At 42.2% G+C, this 18200-nt stretch overlaps 1 protein-coding gene across 1 annotated transcript; it reads right to left on the minus strand.

The window, feature by feature from the left end:
• Positions 1-8364: 8364 nt before the first annotated feature.
• LOC104586455 (putative protein phosphatase 2C 62) lies at positions 8365-17696 on the minus strand. The gene is made up of 5 exons (XM_088886578.1): positions 17533-17696; positions 15962-16264; positions 15579-15882; positions 9987-10141; positions 8365-8621 (listed from the first exon to the last, which is right to left on the minus strand). Exons 1-5 carry the CDS (start codon positions 17542-17544, stop codon positions 8484-8486), a joined length of 912 nt encoding a protein of 303 aa, XP_088742704.1. The 5' UTR covers positions 17545-17696; the 3' UTR covers positions 8365-8483.
• Positions 17697-18200: the final 504 nt, after the last annotated feature.

Consider the following 18200-nt stretch of genomic DNA (forward strand, 5'->3'; position numbering starts at 1 on the left):
CGCGTTCGACGAGCTAAAAAACTACCTCACTAGTGTGCCGGTCTTAACCAGTCCCGAGGAGGGCGAGGTCTTAGAACTGTACCTCTCGGCAAGCGACGAGGTGGTCAATTCGGTACTAATAAAAGAAGTAGATCGGGTCCAACGACTCATCTATTATGTTAGTAAAATTTTGCAGGGAGCAGAGACGAGATACCCGTAGATAGAAAAGCTAGCATACGCATTGGTAATTGCAGCTCGGAAACTCCGCCCATATTTCCAGGCTCACACTGTCATCGTCTTGATTGAAAAACCTCTGAGGCAAGTCTTACTCAAGCCCGAGGTTTTCGGTCGGCTGACGAAATGGGCCATCAAGCTCAGTGAGTACGACCTCCAGTATAAGCCACGAACTGCTATTAAGGTCCAAGCCTTAGCAGATTTTATCGCCGAGTGCACGTTCAGCCTCGAAGTCCCTAGGCCAGTTGAGCCCGAGATCCCCAATTGGGGTGAGCTCGGAGCTCCCAAGCCAATAGAGTCTGAACCCCATGAAGTAGCAGCCAGTGTGGCATCTCTCCTGGTTAGGCCAAACGCGAACTGGGATGAGGAGCCCTGGATCCTTCACGTAGATGGCTCCTCGAACCAGCAGGGCAGCGGGGCTGGAATAGTGCTGCGCGGCCCGGGTGGCACGAAATTGGAATACACACTACGCTTTGAGTTCACGGCTTCCAACAACAAGGCGGAGTATGAGGCATTGATAGCCGGACTGAACCTAGCACAAAAAGTAAGAGCAAAACACATAGTTATCTGCAGCGATTCCCAGCTTGTGGTCAACCAGGTTACGGGCGAATACGAAGCACGTGAGCTAACTATGATCGCCTACCTGACAAAAGTAAAGGAGGCTCTGCTCAACTTCCAGTCACACTTCATCAGGCAAATCTCAAGGTCAGAGTACACTGAGGCCGACGCCCTGTCCCGGTTAGCTAGCATGAGTCACAACGCCATGAGAACCGTGTACATAGAGGACTTACCTCAGGCTAGCATTCTCAGTGGGGCAGAGGAGGTCACTCTCGTCCTTGAAGCAGAGCCGAGCTGGATCGACCCACTCGCGAGCTTCTTGCTAGATGGAACCCTCCCTGCGGACCGCAATGTAGCCAGGAGGGTGTAGCACCAGGCAGCCAAATACGTCATAATAGACAAACGACTGTACTGACGGTCCTACATGCTCCCCTACCTACGTTGCTTGCGACCTGCCGAAGCCGAGCTCGTACTCCGCGACACTCATGAAGGTCTGTGCGGCGGATACTTGGGGGGCAGGGCCCTTGCCCAAAAGGCACTTCGACAAGGGTACTACTGGCCAACCATGAAGGCAGAGACCGTCGAACTCGTCAGAAAATGCGACAAGTGTTAGAAGCATGCCAATATCCACCATCGGCCTGCCACCGACCTCAAGTACCTCACCAGTCCATGGCCCTTTGCGCAATGGAGCATCGACCTCCTGGGGCCATTCCCGCCAGCAACAGGTGGGAGGAAGTTCCTAGTGGTGGCGGTAGATTACTTCACAAAGTGGATAGAAGTTGAACCTTTGGCAACAGTTACAGCCCAAAACATACATAACTTGTTTTGGAAGAACATAGTGTGTCGCTTCGGGTTACCTCGGGTACTGATCTCCGACTACGGCAAGCAGTTCGGGGATATCAAGTTTTAGGAATGGTGCCAAGATATGAGAATTCAGCAAAACTTCACATCGGTCGCACACCCACAAGCAAACGGTCAGACATAAGTAATGAACAGAGCTATCATCCGCGGACTGAAAGCGCGACTAGACCGAGCTAAAGGGTTGTGGGCGGACGAATACCAAGTGTTCTATGGGCTCACTGAACTACAGAAAAAACCGCCATGGGAGAGACCCCCTTTAACCTCACCTATGGCACTAAAGCGGTAATCTCGGCGGAGATCGAAGTACCTACACTGCGACTAGAAGCATATGACGATCAGACAAATGGAGACGAGTTACATACCAACCTCGACCTACTGGACGAGGTAAGAGACCTTGCGTACATCCGGACCGCAGCTTACCAGCAAAGAGTAGCTCGGTACTACAATGCCAGAGTAAAAAAGTGGAACTTCCGCGTCGGTGATCTGGTTCTCCGTAAGATCATGGCACCCGAGCCCGGGGTAGGGCCCTACAGAGTAAAGAGAGCGCTCGGGGGGGCGTACGAGCTCGAAACCTTAGAGGGCAAACAAGTACCCCGAGCGTGGAACGTCGTTAACTTAAGGCGATACTACCTATAGACCACCAAACGAAGTGGACTAAGTCGCTACCAGAGCTTAAGGGCTAGGATGCCGAGATAACAAGGACCTCGGCATAGGCAAGCAAAGGCAAAATAGGCCGCACGAGTGCAGTAACCCGGGCAAAACAGATCGGGCATATGGTCAGTTCGGCAAATACAGTCAGTTCGGGAGAGAGAGCAACCAACACTTAACCAAAAGAGTCATTCCATTGCAAAATAAGGGAGTGTACATTTCCAAAAATAAAAAATAAAATAAAATAAAATACATATCGAGCTCACAGGCCCAGAGGCACTTCGTCATCATCAGAAGGCACTTCAATGACACCCGAAGGTCCTGCCTCATCCTCAGAGTCCGGTTCACCGTCTGCAGCATTGGCCATCTCCTGAGTAATGCACGAAGTGGTTATAGCGCTAATATCAAGCTCGGGGTACGTATTCCGGATCATCCACCGGCTTAGTTTAAAGCCCCTTCTGTACGAGCCCACCATCAGGTCATCAAAGCGCGGCGAGGCGATATAGTCATTGACGGCCTTCTTCTTGGCATCCTCGATGCCTTGAGAAAAGATCTACGTCCTCTCCCTAATATCCTCTTGAAGGTATTCAACCTGATGCTGCAAATCCAGCCTTAGGTCCGCCATATGCTTCACCACAACTTCCATGGCCTCGATATCTCTCTGAGACCTCACCAGCCTGGCCTGTGCAGCGCGAGAAGCCGCCTCAGCAACTCGAGAAGCTGCCTCGGTAGCACGGGAAGCCTCTTCGGCAGCTCGCGCCTGCCTCGAGCTCCTTTCCACTTGGGCCGCCAAGGCATGGATAGAAGAATTCACCTATCAAAAGGAAAAATAACAAATGATCAAAAGAATGATAGCAAGAAAGATAAAAACAAGGAGCCCGACAAGAAATCACTGACTTACCACCATGGCATGAATGGCAGCACGACAAGCTACCTGGTTCAAAGGAAGCTCGGTCCATGCCGCAACCTCCTCAGGGTAAATGGCCTCCCTACTCTTCTGAAGAGCGTGGTTCGACGACAACACGCTCCTGAACTCACTGTGGGCTCCCGAGCTTGAAGGCCCAGCTCGCATATAAGCAGACTTAGAATAAGCAGGAGCCCCCGTGTAAGTAGCCTCGGCATAAGGGGCCCCTGCCGCTTCTTGTACTAGAGGGGCCATCTCGGGCTCCCGGGACGGATCCACTGACGGGTAGTCCGGTACCTCGGGCTCCGGATCTCGGGGCAGCTCGACATGAGTTCGTTTGGCGACTCGCTTCCTCCTCTTCATGGCATGAAACAGGTTCCCACCACGAGTCTTCTCTGAGTCCATCACACCTGCAAAAAGAGCTCGACATCAGGAAAATGAAAGAACAAAATAAAACAAAAGGCAAGCCTCTGAGTAAGGAACCTACCCGAACTCAGACCGGCCTCGATGAGCTTGGCCTCCGTCAGATAATGGTGGCATTTTAGCTCAAGCTGTGCCCATTCCCGGAGGCCCTTTGCCGTCTTCCTATCAAGCGTAACACTGGCATCAGGGACAACCATCCCCCACCCAGTTTGGAACGGCCACCCCAATGCACTTCGCACCCCGAAGTAGTCCCGTTTCCACGCCGGGACCTTGTTGGGAAGATCGTGTAAGAGCTTAAACCCCGGGCGAGGAGACAGGTAATACGCCCGCCTACGCCCGGGAAGGGGACCCGCTTGCTTCTTAAGCATCAGAATGAAAGAAAAAATCTCCAAGTCTAAGGGCAAGATCTGTTCGCAAAATAGGGAGATTGTCCCCACCAAGTTACGAATAGAATTCGGGTGAAGCTGGCCGACAGTAACGCCGAAGTGGTTCATGACCTCGACAATAAGGGGGTGGAAAGGCATGCGCAACCCAGCAGCGAGCTGCTCTCGGAATATCACGATCTCATCAGGACCGTGTTCCCAAGGGAAACTGCCCGAGGGTATAAAATAGGTGTACTCCCTAGGCAAGTTATACTGGGTAATAAGGGAGTGAAGCCCCTCAGGCGTCATGGTCGAGGGCCCAAACTTGTCTAACGTCCGACCTCGACGGGAGGAGAACGCCAAATTACCTGAGGCGATTCGGCCTATGGGTTCGAACTCTTCCTCGAGCTCTACCTTGGGTTCACTAGGGCTGTTGGGGGATGTAGCTCGGTTCGTAGAACCTGCATCTGACCCACTCGAAGAACTGTCTGAGCTATCCGAGCTAGACATCGGGAGGAGAAGGATCAGGAAGAAAGTAGACTCACCCAGAAAGAAGGCAAACAGACTACAGAAACTTGGACGCGAGCTCAAGAAGCAAAACGCAGGAGTGACAAAGTGACTGGGGTCCCCCACTATTTATACCCACAGTAACCAAAAATCAACGGTTCTGGTCGAAGCAAATCCAACGGCCCGCAGTCGCGCTGACCGCACGTCTCCTAAGACCGAGACGTGACTGGCCGCACGTCTTTTTAAACTGAAAAAGCACCAGCGCACGTCTCCCCGCATTAAAGGCAGCAACGGCGCGTTTTTTCAAATTTGAAAAGATGCCCGCTATCACGTCTCCCAACGGCGTGTTTTTTGAATTTTGAAAAAATGCGCACTGTCACGTCTGTTAGCATTTAGAGACGGATTGGCGCATTTCCCAACTTTTTGGCGCTCGAGAAACCCGGAAAAATCCTGACGAACGCGCACTTCGCGCTATCAGTCAAAACCAGTTCGAAGTACGAGTCGAATCCACCTGCCACCTCGCGAACTCCCCGCGCCAGGGCAAGTCCCTTTGCGCGAGGAGTGGGGGAAAATTGATGAAGGAAGATTTGGCCTGACCTCGTAACCACTCAACACGTGGCAAAGGCAACAGCTCGACACAACAGCACGCTTAAGGCGTAAGCTCTGAAAGGAGGAACCAGTAGTCCGAACTCCCTACAAGGAGCCCGAGCTCTCCCTTAGACCCCGAGCCTTACAAAATAACCCGAACTGGCCCGCCCCATGGCAGTTTGGGCCACACCTCCATCCGAACTCAAGACTTCACCTCGCACACCACTCCATTACTTCGCCTCCAGGACGTCGAATTGACAACCGTACCGTACCTGACAACGAAGGAGTCCGTATCCTGAGGTGGCGCACCTGACTGACTTGGGATCTGACGCTTGATAGCCGCACTTCAACGACCACCTGCCACCGTCACCTGCCATCGCCATCTCCAGTTACAGAGACGGCTCCGACAAAGAGAGCAGTGGCGGTTCTGCCCCAACAAAGGTGATGACACCCGAACTGGCAGAAGCGCAGGGGTAATCATACCCGACCTGACAAAAGCTTAGGAGTGAGTGCGTGAAGTGGTTATAAAAGGCCCCCTTCCCCCCAAGAAGAGGTATGCGAACTTTGCGCCATCTGGTTTTATCTTGCCTTTGAGGAAATACTAACTTGAGCTTCGGAGCATTATCACCGGGTTCTTCCCCGGAGATTACTCTCTTTCCCCTTCGTTTCAGGCACCTTCTGCTTCAGCCCGAGGCAAGATCTTTGACAGCTAGAACCCGCCGGATTGCGCACCATCAGGAACCATTCATCGAGGCCTCTAGTGTCTTTTCATGCCTAAAGGTAGGATCCTCAGCCAATCTCAACTCCAAGAGATCCTGATTTACCCTCATTGCCAAATTTGGTAACATCAATTTGGAGTCCTAATCTAGCAGCTCGTACACCTTGCCGTCTAACTCAGAAAACATGTTAATAAGGGAAACTTACTAAAGATTGCGAAAAATGAAGTGAAAAAATTAGCTGAGGTGAACTGCTTGACCTACTCAAGCATAATGAAACTGAGAAGCAAATAGCGAGAAATTTAGTCGCTTACCCTCATCTTTTATGGGCAATTCAATGCTTAGGATCTATTTGGTATGGGCAGCAAGGATTGTGTTGCTTCATCTCCCCACATTGTTGGACGCCATGCGGAGAACCTTAGAACCCAAAATGGCACTATAACAAAAGTGTTGATTCTCCTTTGCCCAATACTAAGAATTTTTCGAGTTCATATCAACCCCCCACAACACATCCCAACCGTGTATTGGTCTCATGTGGCCTTGATCTTAAAAGTGGGGCATGTGATACTACCAAATTATTTGGCCTAATCAGTGCATGACACATGGTGGCCTCGAAGGGCAGCCTTGTCTTTTCATAGGCTTTAGTAGAATTTCTCCCCTAGGCTTAATGGTGAGCCCTCTCTGACTGTTATAACCTCGGACGAGTGCTCGGACTCATTAACGTGGTCTCTACTCTTAATGGAACAGATAGTCACTGCAAGCCAAAGTGAGGAGACATTACAAAGCCTTACTAATGATGCATTCAATAGCGCACCACCCATAAGTAGGCCGGATAATAGTAGTTATCTCTCACCCCGATGCCTTGGCATTTTAACACCTTGACTAACTTAATCATCTGAGTCTCTATCCCTACAAGTGAAACCCTTGCTTAATCTCAACTCAAAGAGTTCCCAATTTACCCTTGTTGCCAAATTTGATAACATCAATTTAAATTCCCAATCTAGTAGCTCGTACACCTTGTGGCCTAACTCAAAAGACATATTGAAAAGGGAAACTTACCAAAGACTACATGAAATGAAGTAAGAAGATGACGATGGGGATGGCGTCGCTTTGTCTCCCCATGGAACTTGAATGACACCCTATCAAATGTGTTGATTCCTAAGCCACCATTTTTCATCCTAGGCTTGACGATTTGATGAATTGGAACCTTACCATTTCATGTTTATTTGACCATTAACAACTTTGCAATGGAGGGATGGACTTCACACTATTTCCTTTGCTCAAAGCCACTTCGAGCCTAACAGCCTAGTCTCACGTGGCATTGAAGTTATTTGGCCCAATCATCATGTGACACGTAGCATTGGACTTAGAAGTGAAGGTATGTACAAAGTTATTTGGCCCGATCATCATGTGACACGTGGCAACCTTAGTGGTCAGCCTCATCTTTTCACAATTGTGGGATTTTCCCCAAGCTTAATGACAAGTCCCCTTTGAATATTACAACATTCGTTGAGTGCTCAAGCTTATTAAATGCTAGAGTAACACTCAACCACCTGGTCTCTACTCTTAATGGAATGGGAAATCACTGCAACATGATGCTAGAGTAGCTTTCACCCTTGGAATCATACCCTGAGGCTTTTGACATTTTTTCTTGCTTGAAATAAAATACTTTTAAAAGATGTAAAGACTTGAACCCAATCACTTATATAGTTACAAAAACAACACTTTGAAAATGTTGGTTAGTTGCTTAACGTTGTAAATGCCTCTTTCTATGGATAACAAATCTATCGTTTTGTTTTCTTTTATGGCACATCGGTTAAATATAAGAGTTACAACCATACCTCTGCTATATTTAGTAGAAACTTCTCACAATGATTAAATAGAAAATCCATCTCCTCTAAGTAAGTACATTTATCCATGTTCTTTTATTTTCCAACTAAATAAAGAAATAACCATTTTAATCATAAAAATCTATTATTAAAAGGAAAATTTGTATCCCATTCAAGTGTTAACAAGTTATTCACCCACCTAAAAAATAGGTATCACTTACTCGAATAAGTAATATCCACGAAAATAAACTTTCCCTAATCTCCACATAAATATAGAAAAAGAACATGAATTTCTTGGTAACTTGATCAATGAGAATGGGAATCAAAATCCCACTCACCAACTTTCCCCCTCTCAAAATCCAAAAAAAAAAACCACCTCTTAGAATTTTAACTTTTTGTAGATATTAAATTTCTTATTTATCACATACATAAACAAAATATCCTGAGAGAATTAATTTTATAATAGTTAGTGGCATTATAACTATTTGAAAATGGATGGAAGGCAGACGTGTATATATATATATATATATATATATATATATATGCAGGTACAATCTCTTCATGATATTATAAGAAGGGATTCAATGCTATCATAATAAGGGATTCATAAAAGCTCCATGTTGTTCACTACGACTCAAAGAAAAATCACACTACCAACCTCTAAACAACTACGATTTGAAACAAGACCGAGCACTGCCAGACCCCTGCTTAAGGTGTTTAGTGCTGGAAATAAAAACCTTAAAGAAAGCAAAGCATCAGTCGAAAAGGTAATATTAGATTTAAAAAATAAAAAAATCAGTTGGTTTTCATCTTTTAAAGCAGAATTTCTTTGGCAAACTGTTTTAAGCTAATGACCAAGAAAGAAAAGAAAAAATCAAAGGAATGATACAACAATGCATGAGATGTCATCACGGCTGTTCCTTGATAAAGCCTCTTCAATCAATTGCTCAGCTGCTTCTTGAGAGTCATTCATGTCTCTTATGCAGTCCACTGCCTCTTGGTTGGAGATCACCTGCTCAAACATGCCCACAATTTTTAATCCTCCATTCACTTTGTTAGCAAGTAATTTGAGAAATGTTCATAAAACCTGGTTTCCACGCAACCAAGTCTAAACTCGTTGTGACATCTACCAAATAATAAGACTACAAAGACCACCACTAGACAACCAAAGAAAGAACAACCTTATTTATATAAGAGGTCAGAAACCAAGAAGGCAGAAAGGAAAACCACTCCCCATGTTACAGAGAATGCTAGGGAAATGTATACAAGGCTTGTAACGGTTTCCCTAGCTTTCCCTACTTTCTTTTTTTTCCTTCAAACCAAACAAAACATTAAGCTATGTTTAGTTTGATAGAAATAAGAGCTTTCCCTCAACTTTCTATTTCTCTTATTTAAGCATTATTGTTTTGAAACCATCTTGAAATGGTTTTGAAACACAATATGACATGATTTCTCCCATATGCCAAAACCTCATGGTTCTATCCACAATACACACAATAGTATAGAACACCTTTTAAAGCTTGTGGTTTTAATCATGTGGTCTCTCTCAATCACTCCACAATGGAGCCCAGTGGATTCAAATACATCACAGCCTCAAACAAATTACCTTAATCACAAGGAAATAATGGTCATTGATATTAATTGCCGTTTTTGTTGGACAGTTTCAACTATAAGATGATAAATGGAGGGAATGGAATCTTGTAGCTATAAGAACCCAATAAATAACACAAAAAGGAAACAACCTTTATGTTAGAGGTTGAATTCAAAAATTAAGGGCTTGTTCGTTTTAATAAAATTTAGTCTCATAATATTATAATATATAATATTTTATGTATGCTAATGAAATTTAGTTTTAATCAAAATTTTCTATTTTGGTTATTTCGGTTTTCTTGTAATTCGATTTCGGCTCAATTTTTATTTTTTATTTCAGTTTTTAAAATTTTGATTTATTCGGTTTCACTTTTAACCAAATAAACCGAATGCTCACCCCTAATGTGGGGTCCATGGAAAGTTTATTTTCACTTACCCAAGTGACACCCCATCTCCTAGGTGGATAAGTAAGTTTCCACCAGGGGGGGCATCCCATGGATAAATGCATTTATTTGGATAATTATTTCCCAGGAAACACTTACTTGGACAAATGCATTTATTTTGATAATATTTCCCAGAAAACACTTACTTGGACAAATAACTTCCTGAAAAATGAACACGGCATAAGACTTATTTAATATACCCTGCTTACTTTTGTGTTTCTTCTTTTGCATGCAAACTATAACATTAGCATTTTATTATTATTATTATTATTCCTCTTTCATAAACAAAGAGATTAAAAAGGAAAATTCAAATTGAAGTAAACAATCATAAATCATCAACTCACCTTCCATAAACCATCACTAGCTAGGATGATGAACTCCACATCCATACCTATGGTCTCAATAATGATATCTGGTTCTGAAGTTATATGTTCCTTTAAACTTCCATCTCCAAATGCCCTTGACATTGCAAGTTGTCCATCAACTCGTGGCACATTCCCTGAACTCATTACAAACTATTAGTTTCGTCTTAATGACAATCTAGTCAGTTACTTTTGGCTGAGAGACACATCTGAAACAAATACAGAGAACTGAGAACTATACCTTATTGTAAACCTTATTTTCTGATAATTTTTTAAAATTCTTTTGATTATATAAGGGAACACTCAATGACTAAAGATAATCCAATAATCAAGAAAGACCTTTTGAATGGGAATGATGTCTAACGTTGAATTCGAATCTTCACCTCTTCCGAAAATTACTGCTAACCATTGGTCATATGATTTACCTCTTCTAAATTTGAATGGAAATGGAAACAGTAATGAAAGTAAAAAAAATCAAAAGAAAAGAAAATGCAGACATTTGTATATCAGATATATAGAAGCCTAATTAAGAAGGCATATGCAATGATATTCCAACGACTCTATAAACATGTTTATATACTATAATTAGCTAATTTTTAACCTAATTAAGAAGGCATATGCAATATCCAATTTTCTAGTGGCTGAATCTTATCAATAGACTTAGTTGATGTTAGGTTGTAGGCAAATTTGTTCTTAGGGTACAATAAAGCCTTTGGTAAATAACTAGAATCTACAAAGCTGAATCCTCCAAAGAATCCTTCTATGAGATCCCAGTAGTTGGACTTGAGAGAAATAAGGGTTCGTTTGGTTCGCGAGAATAAGGGTTTATGTGGAGCAAGGTTCAAAGTATCAATATAGGCTGATATGCCGGTAGGGTGTATTAGCATGTATTGATGCATTTTTTTTATGTTTTATTTATTTTTTTTCAAAACCGTTTCAGAGGGGTTGGTTTAAGTCCTGGCTACCCTTTGAACCATGGTCTGACTTGATACAATCCCTATAGGGATGTATTGGGAAGCCACCGACACGATACATATCGGTCAATATGGGCCGATACTTTGAACCTTGATGTGGAGCAACTTGCAAATAAATACATGGAACAATTGGTTAAGAAGAAACTTCCCAAAAAGGAAAGAAAGGATGAAAACACACAATCCTATGGAAACATTCAACTTTCTTATTTGTTTCTTTTTTTTTTTACTTTCCTAGTCTTAGTAGAGTTCTTATTTGTTTGTTTTCTTTTAGATGAGTTAGGAAATGTGTAGGATTTGTCTCCTTTCCTATTTGTTTCCTTAGGAATTGGTTTCCTAGTTTGAGTAAGTTTGTAATTCAAGGCCTATAAAAGGGACCCTAAGCCTTATAGGCAGTGAATTTCTTCAAAGAGTTTCTCTTATTTTTTGGTACATTACCAGAGTTTCAACCTAGTGGATTCTAGGTCTTTTCTTATCAACGTGTAACATGCATGATATCAAGCTCAACCACGATTTTCGTCCTGCGTCAGTTGGTATTAGAGCATGTTATCTTGCCTGTTTCATCAGAACTCTTTAATATCCTGATGGTTGGTTGCAGAGAAGATGCTCACTCTAATGACGAACATGGAGTAGAAGCTCTATGGGATACGTTGGAGGCTCAAGAATGTCAAATGAACGAAAGATTGGATCGCACAACTGAATTGCCAGAGGAGATACGTACCACACTTATAAGTCTCAGCCTTAGCAACAAAGGACGCGAAGACAGAGGTAATGCTCATGAGAAAAATCAACCTGTAGAGAGACGTGCTCCTGTTTGTAGGCAACAACGAGTTTGGGAGGATGATTCTGACAATGAAGGAGAGTTTGAAGAGCCCTACGAAGTGGTCAAGCCATGAAGAATTGGGGAATACAAGATCAAAGTCAAGATTCTTTACTTTCAATGGGAGTTTAGACATTGAAGGTTTTCTTGATTGGTTGTCTGAGGTAGAAAAATTCTTCGACGTCATGGCCATAGCAGATGATCGGAAAGTTCCTCTTATTGCTTACATATTAAGAGGAGGGGCAGGAGCTTGGTGGCAGTGCCATCAAGAGAATAGGGCATTGCAAGGGAAGCATCCCATACGAGAGTGGCACGTGATGAAGCAACTATTGAGAGGAAGATTTCTGCTTGCAAATCATGAATAGATTATGTTCCAACAATTTCAAAACTATGTGTAGGGCAAGCAAATGGTGGCAGAATACACAGAGGAGTTTTTGAGGATGTAGACCCACTGCAATCTTAGAAAGATAAAAGATCAATAGATCGTCAAATACATCAACGGCCTAAGGTATGCCATACAAGATAAATTGGGGATGCAGGCTATATGGTCTATTGATGAAGCCCCAAATCTGGAAATTAGAGCAGAGAGGTTGCTAGTGCTTCAATCAATAAGCAGAACATAGAATTATAAGCGCACACAAGCAGAGCCCTAAAAGTCTTCTACCGCCAAGGATAAGCAGCCCTAGGTTGCTAATCAGACCCGACCATCTGAAGCAGAATTTAAAAAGACTCAAGCAGGGGATGGCTTGAAACCCCAGGTTGGAGCTTCTACTAACAGGACTAGCAATAACCCTTATGCCAAGTCAGTGCCTAATGGTCCTTGCTACAAGTGCAGTGAGTACGGCCATAGATCTAGTGATTGCCCTCTATGGAAGGGTGTTGTTCACATGGTAAATGAGTAGGATTGGGAGGAAGACAACCGTGATCATGATATAGACATGGACAAAGGTGATTTCGATGATATGGTCGGTGGGGAGAGGATGGTAAACCAGTTACTTGTGTGGTGCAGCGAATCCTTTACACACCAAAGGAGGAGGAGATCTCATAGCGATGGAAGATCTTCTAGTTTAAGTGCTCGGTCAATCAAAACCAAAAGTTTTGTGACCTGATTATAGACTACTGCAACTGCGAGAATTATGTGTCCAAGGTGTTGTTGATCACTTGTAGTTGACAATAGAACCACATCTGGCCCCTTATCAAATCGAGTGGATCAAGAAGGGCCTAGCCATTAAGGTGACAGAAATATGTAAAGTTCCTCTTGTTCTCCCATATAAACACATAAATGTTCTGTCTACCCCTATGTGTAGAATCAACACCATATTGCTATGGACTCCCCAACAACACATGACATGCATCCATATCTACTACATCACACATGACCCAAGGGAGGCTCACCCAAAGCTTCTAAAGTGGAGGGACAGTCTTTCCTTTCAATATCTTCATTGGAACTTGAGTTTTTTGTAGACACCAAGGAGGCCAAAGAGATATTTGCTTTGGTGATCAAGGGTGAAGCAGAGTCTGATCATGAAGTTCTAGAGTAGGTGCAACCCCTGTTGGACGAGTTCAATGCCCTAACTATGGAACCAGACCATCTACCCCTTATGTGTGGCATCCAACACTAGATTGATTTGATTCCTAATACCGCCTTACCAAATTTTTCGCATTACCAGATGAGCCCAAAGGAAAGCAAGATCCTAAGAGAGGAAGTGGAGCTTGCTACGAAAAGGGCATATTCGAGAGAGCATCAACCCATGTGCAATACCTGGATTGTTGACACCAAAGAAGGATGGAAGCTGGAGGATGTGTGTTGATAGTCATGCCTTCAACAAGATCACCATCCGATACAGATTTCTCATCCCTCGGTTGGATGATATATTGGACCAATTGGGAGGATCCAAGATGTTCTACAAAATTGACTTGAAGAGCGGATATTATCGGATCCATATCAAGCTTGGCGATGAATGAAAAATGATGTTCAAAACTAAGGAGGGCTTCTACGAGTGGTTGGTGATTCCCTTCAGATTGCCTAATGCTCCTAGCACATTCATGTGGCTGATGAATCATGTACTCAAATCCTTTATCGGTGGGATTGTAGTGGTCTATTTTGATGATATTCTAATCCATTGCAAATTTGAGGGAGAGCATATACATCTATAGGAAGTACTGATGGTACTATAAGAGAATGAGCTCTATGTCAATATGAAAAAGTGCCACTTCATGATTGATAGAGTGATGTTCCTTGGTTATATAGTTGGTGCTGAGGGGATACATGTAGATTATCAAAAGATCTAAGCTATTCGGGATTGGCCATCTCCAAAGACTATGACAAAGGTACGCAATTTTCATGGTTTTGCCACTTTTTACAATAGATTCATCCAAAATTTCAGTAGCATTGTGGTCCCCATCACCAACTGTTTGAAGAAAGGGAAGTTCGAGTGAACAGAACAGGCTGAAAAAAGCTTTATTAAATCAAGGAGAGGTTATCTTCTGCACCAGTACTAGCTTTACTAGACTTTGACAAAGTCTTCGAGCTAGAGTATGATGCCAATGGGGTTGGAATCAGTGGTGTTATTGTGGATGCTTTTGTTGGACTCAGTGTTCCTATCTTATCTTATCTTATCTCTTAGCTAGATTCAGTGTTCCTATCTTATCTCTTAGCTAAATCCAGTGTTCCTATTAATTAGGTAGTAGCATTATTATTTCTTATGTCTTTTAGAAAGTTTTTTAATGTTCTTTTTAGAAAGTTTCCTAATGTTTTTTAGAAAGTCTCTTTTTAGAAAGTTTCTTAATGTTTTTTAGAAAGTTCTTTTTTAGAAAGTTTCCTTAAGAAGGATTCTTGTAATTCCTATTTAAAGGAGCAGATGTTATTCAATAAAATTATCGATAACTTCAGTCAAGAAAGAGCAGGGGAGAGTTGGTGATCTCTTTAACAAATCACCATAAAGGCGCTAAAGATAGTTTCCTAGAGAAAAGGGAGAAACAAGGGAAAATAAGAAGTTTTCCCCATTAACCAACCTGTGACGAGATCCTATTCGCGGGGCCCTTAACAGGTGTTCTATCTCAGGAAGGTAAACCAATAGCCTACTTCAGTGAGAAATTAAACGAGATACGACAAAAGTGGTCAACCTATGAACAGGAGTTGTACGCAATTATTCGAGCTCTTAAGAATTGAAAGCATTATTTGATTTAGTAGGAATTCGTGATCTATTCAGACCACCAATCATTGAAGTATTTCAGAAATCAACGGCACCTCAACAAGATGCATGCCAGGTGGGCAACTTTTTAGAGCAGTTTCATTATATTCTCAAGCATAAATCTTGCGCTTCAAACCGTGTAACTAATGCATTGAGCAGACGCTCCACTCTATTCATCACTATAAGTAATGAAGTTGAGTTCGAGTGCTTAAAGGAGCTTTATGATACTCATTGACCAAGCATATTCTTTTTTCAGATTTATGTGGGGACCAAGGAAAATTTATTTTCTACCCAGGAAAGTGATACCCATCTCCCGGGTGTTTAGGTAAATAACATTCCCACCTGAGAGGCTTGGATTGGACAAAAATGCCCCTTTTAATAATAGATTTTTATGGATAAAATGACCATTGTCTTAATTTCCTAGGAAATAAAAGAACATGGGCATTTACCTAAGTAAATAGCTTACTGAAAAACGAACAAAAACTTCATATTATAATAATATATAGATAGAGGCAATTGTTTCCTACTCCTTTAGAGTTTAGAAGGTCATGAAAGAAAAGGAATGAGACAATTAGTTAGATTGTTATACCTCGTTTTTTGGATACAAAACCACCCTTGCTCTCAATGGCATCTTTCTCTTTTTGTGGCTCATGATCCACAGATAGCTGTTTGGCCACACCTTTCTTGCATAGAACTGCACGAGAGTCTCCCACATTGGCTACAACCAACTTCTCCCCATTGATCAAAATTGCCGTTACTGCAGTTGAACCACCCCGCCGACCACCTACTCTCTCTAAAACCTCATCGTCAGTTATCCCAAATGCTCTTCGGATTGCACTTTTCATATCCATCAAGAAACCAGGCTTCCAATGGAGCACAGCAGAATGAGAGAGCTTAAGATCAATCACCCAATTAACAAATCTAATAGACAAGAGAAAGCGCCAACAAATTTAAAAATGAAACTGCTTGTACCTCATCCAATATGTTGTCAAATAAGTGGCTCTCTAAGTATTTTGGAACAGCACGTCCTGAATGTCCATCAAAGATTGCATACAACCCCAATTCAGCACCTTTCATTCTTCTAGTTTCTGCTACAACATAATCTTCCATTTCATGATTCATTTTTCCTTTGACCAAATGGAATCCATGAGTAAAGCACCTTCCTGATGGATTTCTCTTAGCTTTTTTCCTTTCATTGTTCTTATCTTTCCTTGTTCCATTGCTTGTTTCCTTTTCATCAGTTCTTATTACACTAAAATCATTTATAACTTTTTCCTGCAAATTAAGAAAAACACTCAAACCTTAGAAAGATGCACAAAGTTTTGAATGTTTCTGTTAAACTAAATATAGAAAAAGCCATGAAAGGAAGTGCATGTTTAATTTGGACAATTTCTTAATTACATTATGGATAAAAAGAATTAAACCTCCCCTAGTGTTTCTCCTAAGTACTTATACCTCCCCAATAATTTCTCAAAGGACTTAAAAGTTAAAACCTCCCATTTAAAATGATGTTACTAGACAAATAAAACCCCTCTTTATTTTTCTCAAAATTCCACTTTTGCCCTTTAAATATTATAAAAATAATTAAATAAAAAAACCTGAAAAAAAACAAAGTTTCCCAATGTCCTGAGAGTGCTGCATTGAGTATCATCACAGTTGGGTTTGAGGTGGTTAGTGGCGGAAAGATCAAAGAGACCACCCTTCAGGGACAATGAAGCTTGACCTCAACCCAGAAAAAGGAGAGAGAGAGAGAGTTGCAGAGAATTAAGCAGCGATGGCTTCGTCCACGCTGCAGTCCTTAAATTCATCCATCAAAGAACTGGTTTGCTGCTCAACACATGATGTTGGCTAAGGAAAGAACTGGTTTGAAAGTTTCAAAATTTGAAAATTTGAAAAACGCTGATTGAGCAATTCGATGGTTCACTTTGAAAATTTGAAACACATTAAAGGGCAAAAGTGTCTTTTTAATGGACTCTGGCATTTTTGATGGACATGATGTTTTAAGTCCAATTAGAAAGCACAAGAAAGGTATAAGTATTTATGAGAAAACGGGAGGATTAAGTCAAAAAAAAAAAAAAACCCGCTGAGATGATGATATCCTAATCTTACCTACCTTATATAAAAATGAGAATAGAAAATGATAATCATCAAGAGACCTGATTTTCCAGTTACATTATTGCCCCTCCTTAGTTATAAAAATTCCAAAACTACCGCATTTATTACTTCTATTGGCTTTTCACTACTTCTGTATGATATTAGGTTATGTGTTTAAAATGATTCTTAATCACTGTAAATTAACAACTTCATTATTTTTTTGGGGTTTCATTTGATCCCACATTAAAACAACACTTCGATCAGACCATTATAATCATTTCTTATTTAAAGTTTCAGTTCTCCATGAAAGAAGGGCATGGAATTGAATATCAATTGCATGCAAAATCAAGCATTAATAAAAACAAGCGATCATGGTGATTATTAGCAAAAGAAAAAAAAAAAAAAAAACTGCAATAAACAGTAGACTTCTCTCAAGGAAGATGACGCACCGTCATACTCATTCTAGTCTGAGAAACCTGTTTGATGACGACCCAAAAGAAAACCGAAGCAAACTCTTCTTCTCTTTCTTCAGTTGGTATGGTAGCTCTACTTATTTGCGCTCTGTGCTGTAAGACAAGTGCTGTGTACTCGTATTCATATTCAAGTCGGTGGCACCGTCAGTCATTAAAACGTGTCGAAAGGAAGAACTCGTAGCTCACCACCTGTTGCAATATGAAAGCACATGGTTTTAAAAACTTACAGGTTTCAATGGGAGCAGAGGGAATCGATTAATGGCTCCTCCAATGGATGATCTTCGTTGGTTCTCTTCGTTTTATTGTATACTCTGTTTTTACGTTCTGGGTTTGCCTGTTGTTCTGTATAGCCAACAGCAACAACCATTTCCGCCATTACCAACAATGGTCTAACTGCTTACCCCCTTCGGCCCTCACCAAGAATTAATGGTCCAATCCCAATCCAAGTGGATCCAAGGTAGATCCAGTCTAGACCAACTGCTTCAACATGATCCTGTTCCGCGTTCTAGGCCCATTAATGCTGGCATAGGCACGGGACAGACTAAGATCTAGCCTGGCCCAATCTAATCAACCTGCTTCAGACTAAGCCCAAGCCAAGGAACCAGACAAGTAGACTTATTTTGACTGCTATTTCAGGCCTAATG

Source organism: Nelumbo nucifera, chromosome 4, assembly GCF_055504915.1.
Source record: "Nelumbo nucifera cultivar China Antique chromosome 4, China Antique-T2T, whole genome shotgun sequence".
NCBI lineage: Eukaryota > Viridiplantae > Streptophyta > Magnoliopsida > Proteales > Nelumbonaceae > Nelumbo > Nelumbo nucifera.

Bases quoted from the DNA above. Each gene is read 5' to 3' on its own strand.
- LOC104586455 (XM_088886578.1), bottom strand. The intron at 10,142-15,578 runs GTATAACAATCT...TAATGAGTTCAG, and splicing joins TTTTGTATCCAAAAAACGAG to GGAATGTGCCACGAGTTGAT. The intron at 8,622-9,986 runs GTGAGTTGATGA...ATGTTTGAGCAG, and splicing joins CTAGTGATGGTTTATGGAAG to GTGATCTCCAACCAAGAGGC.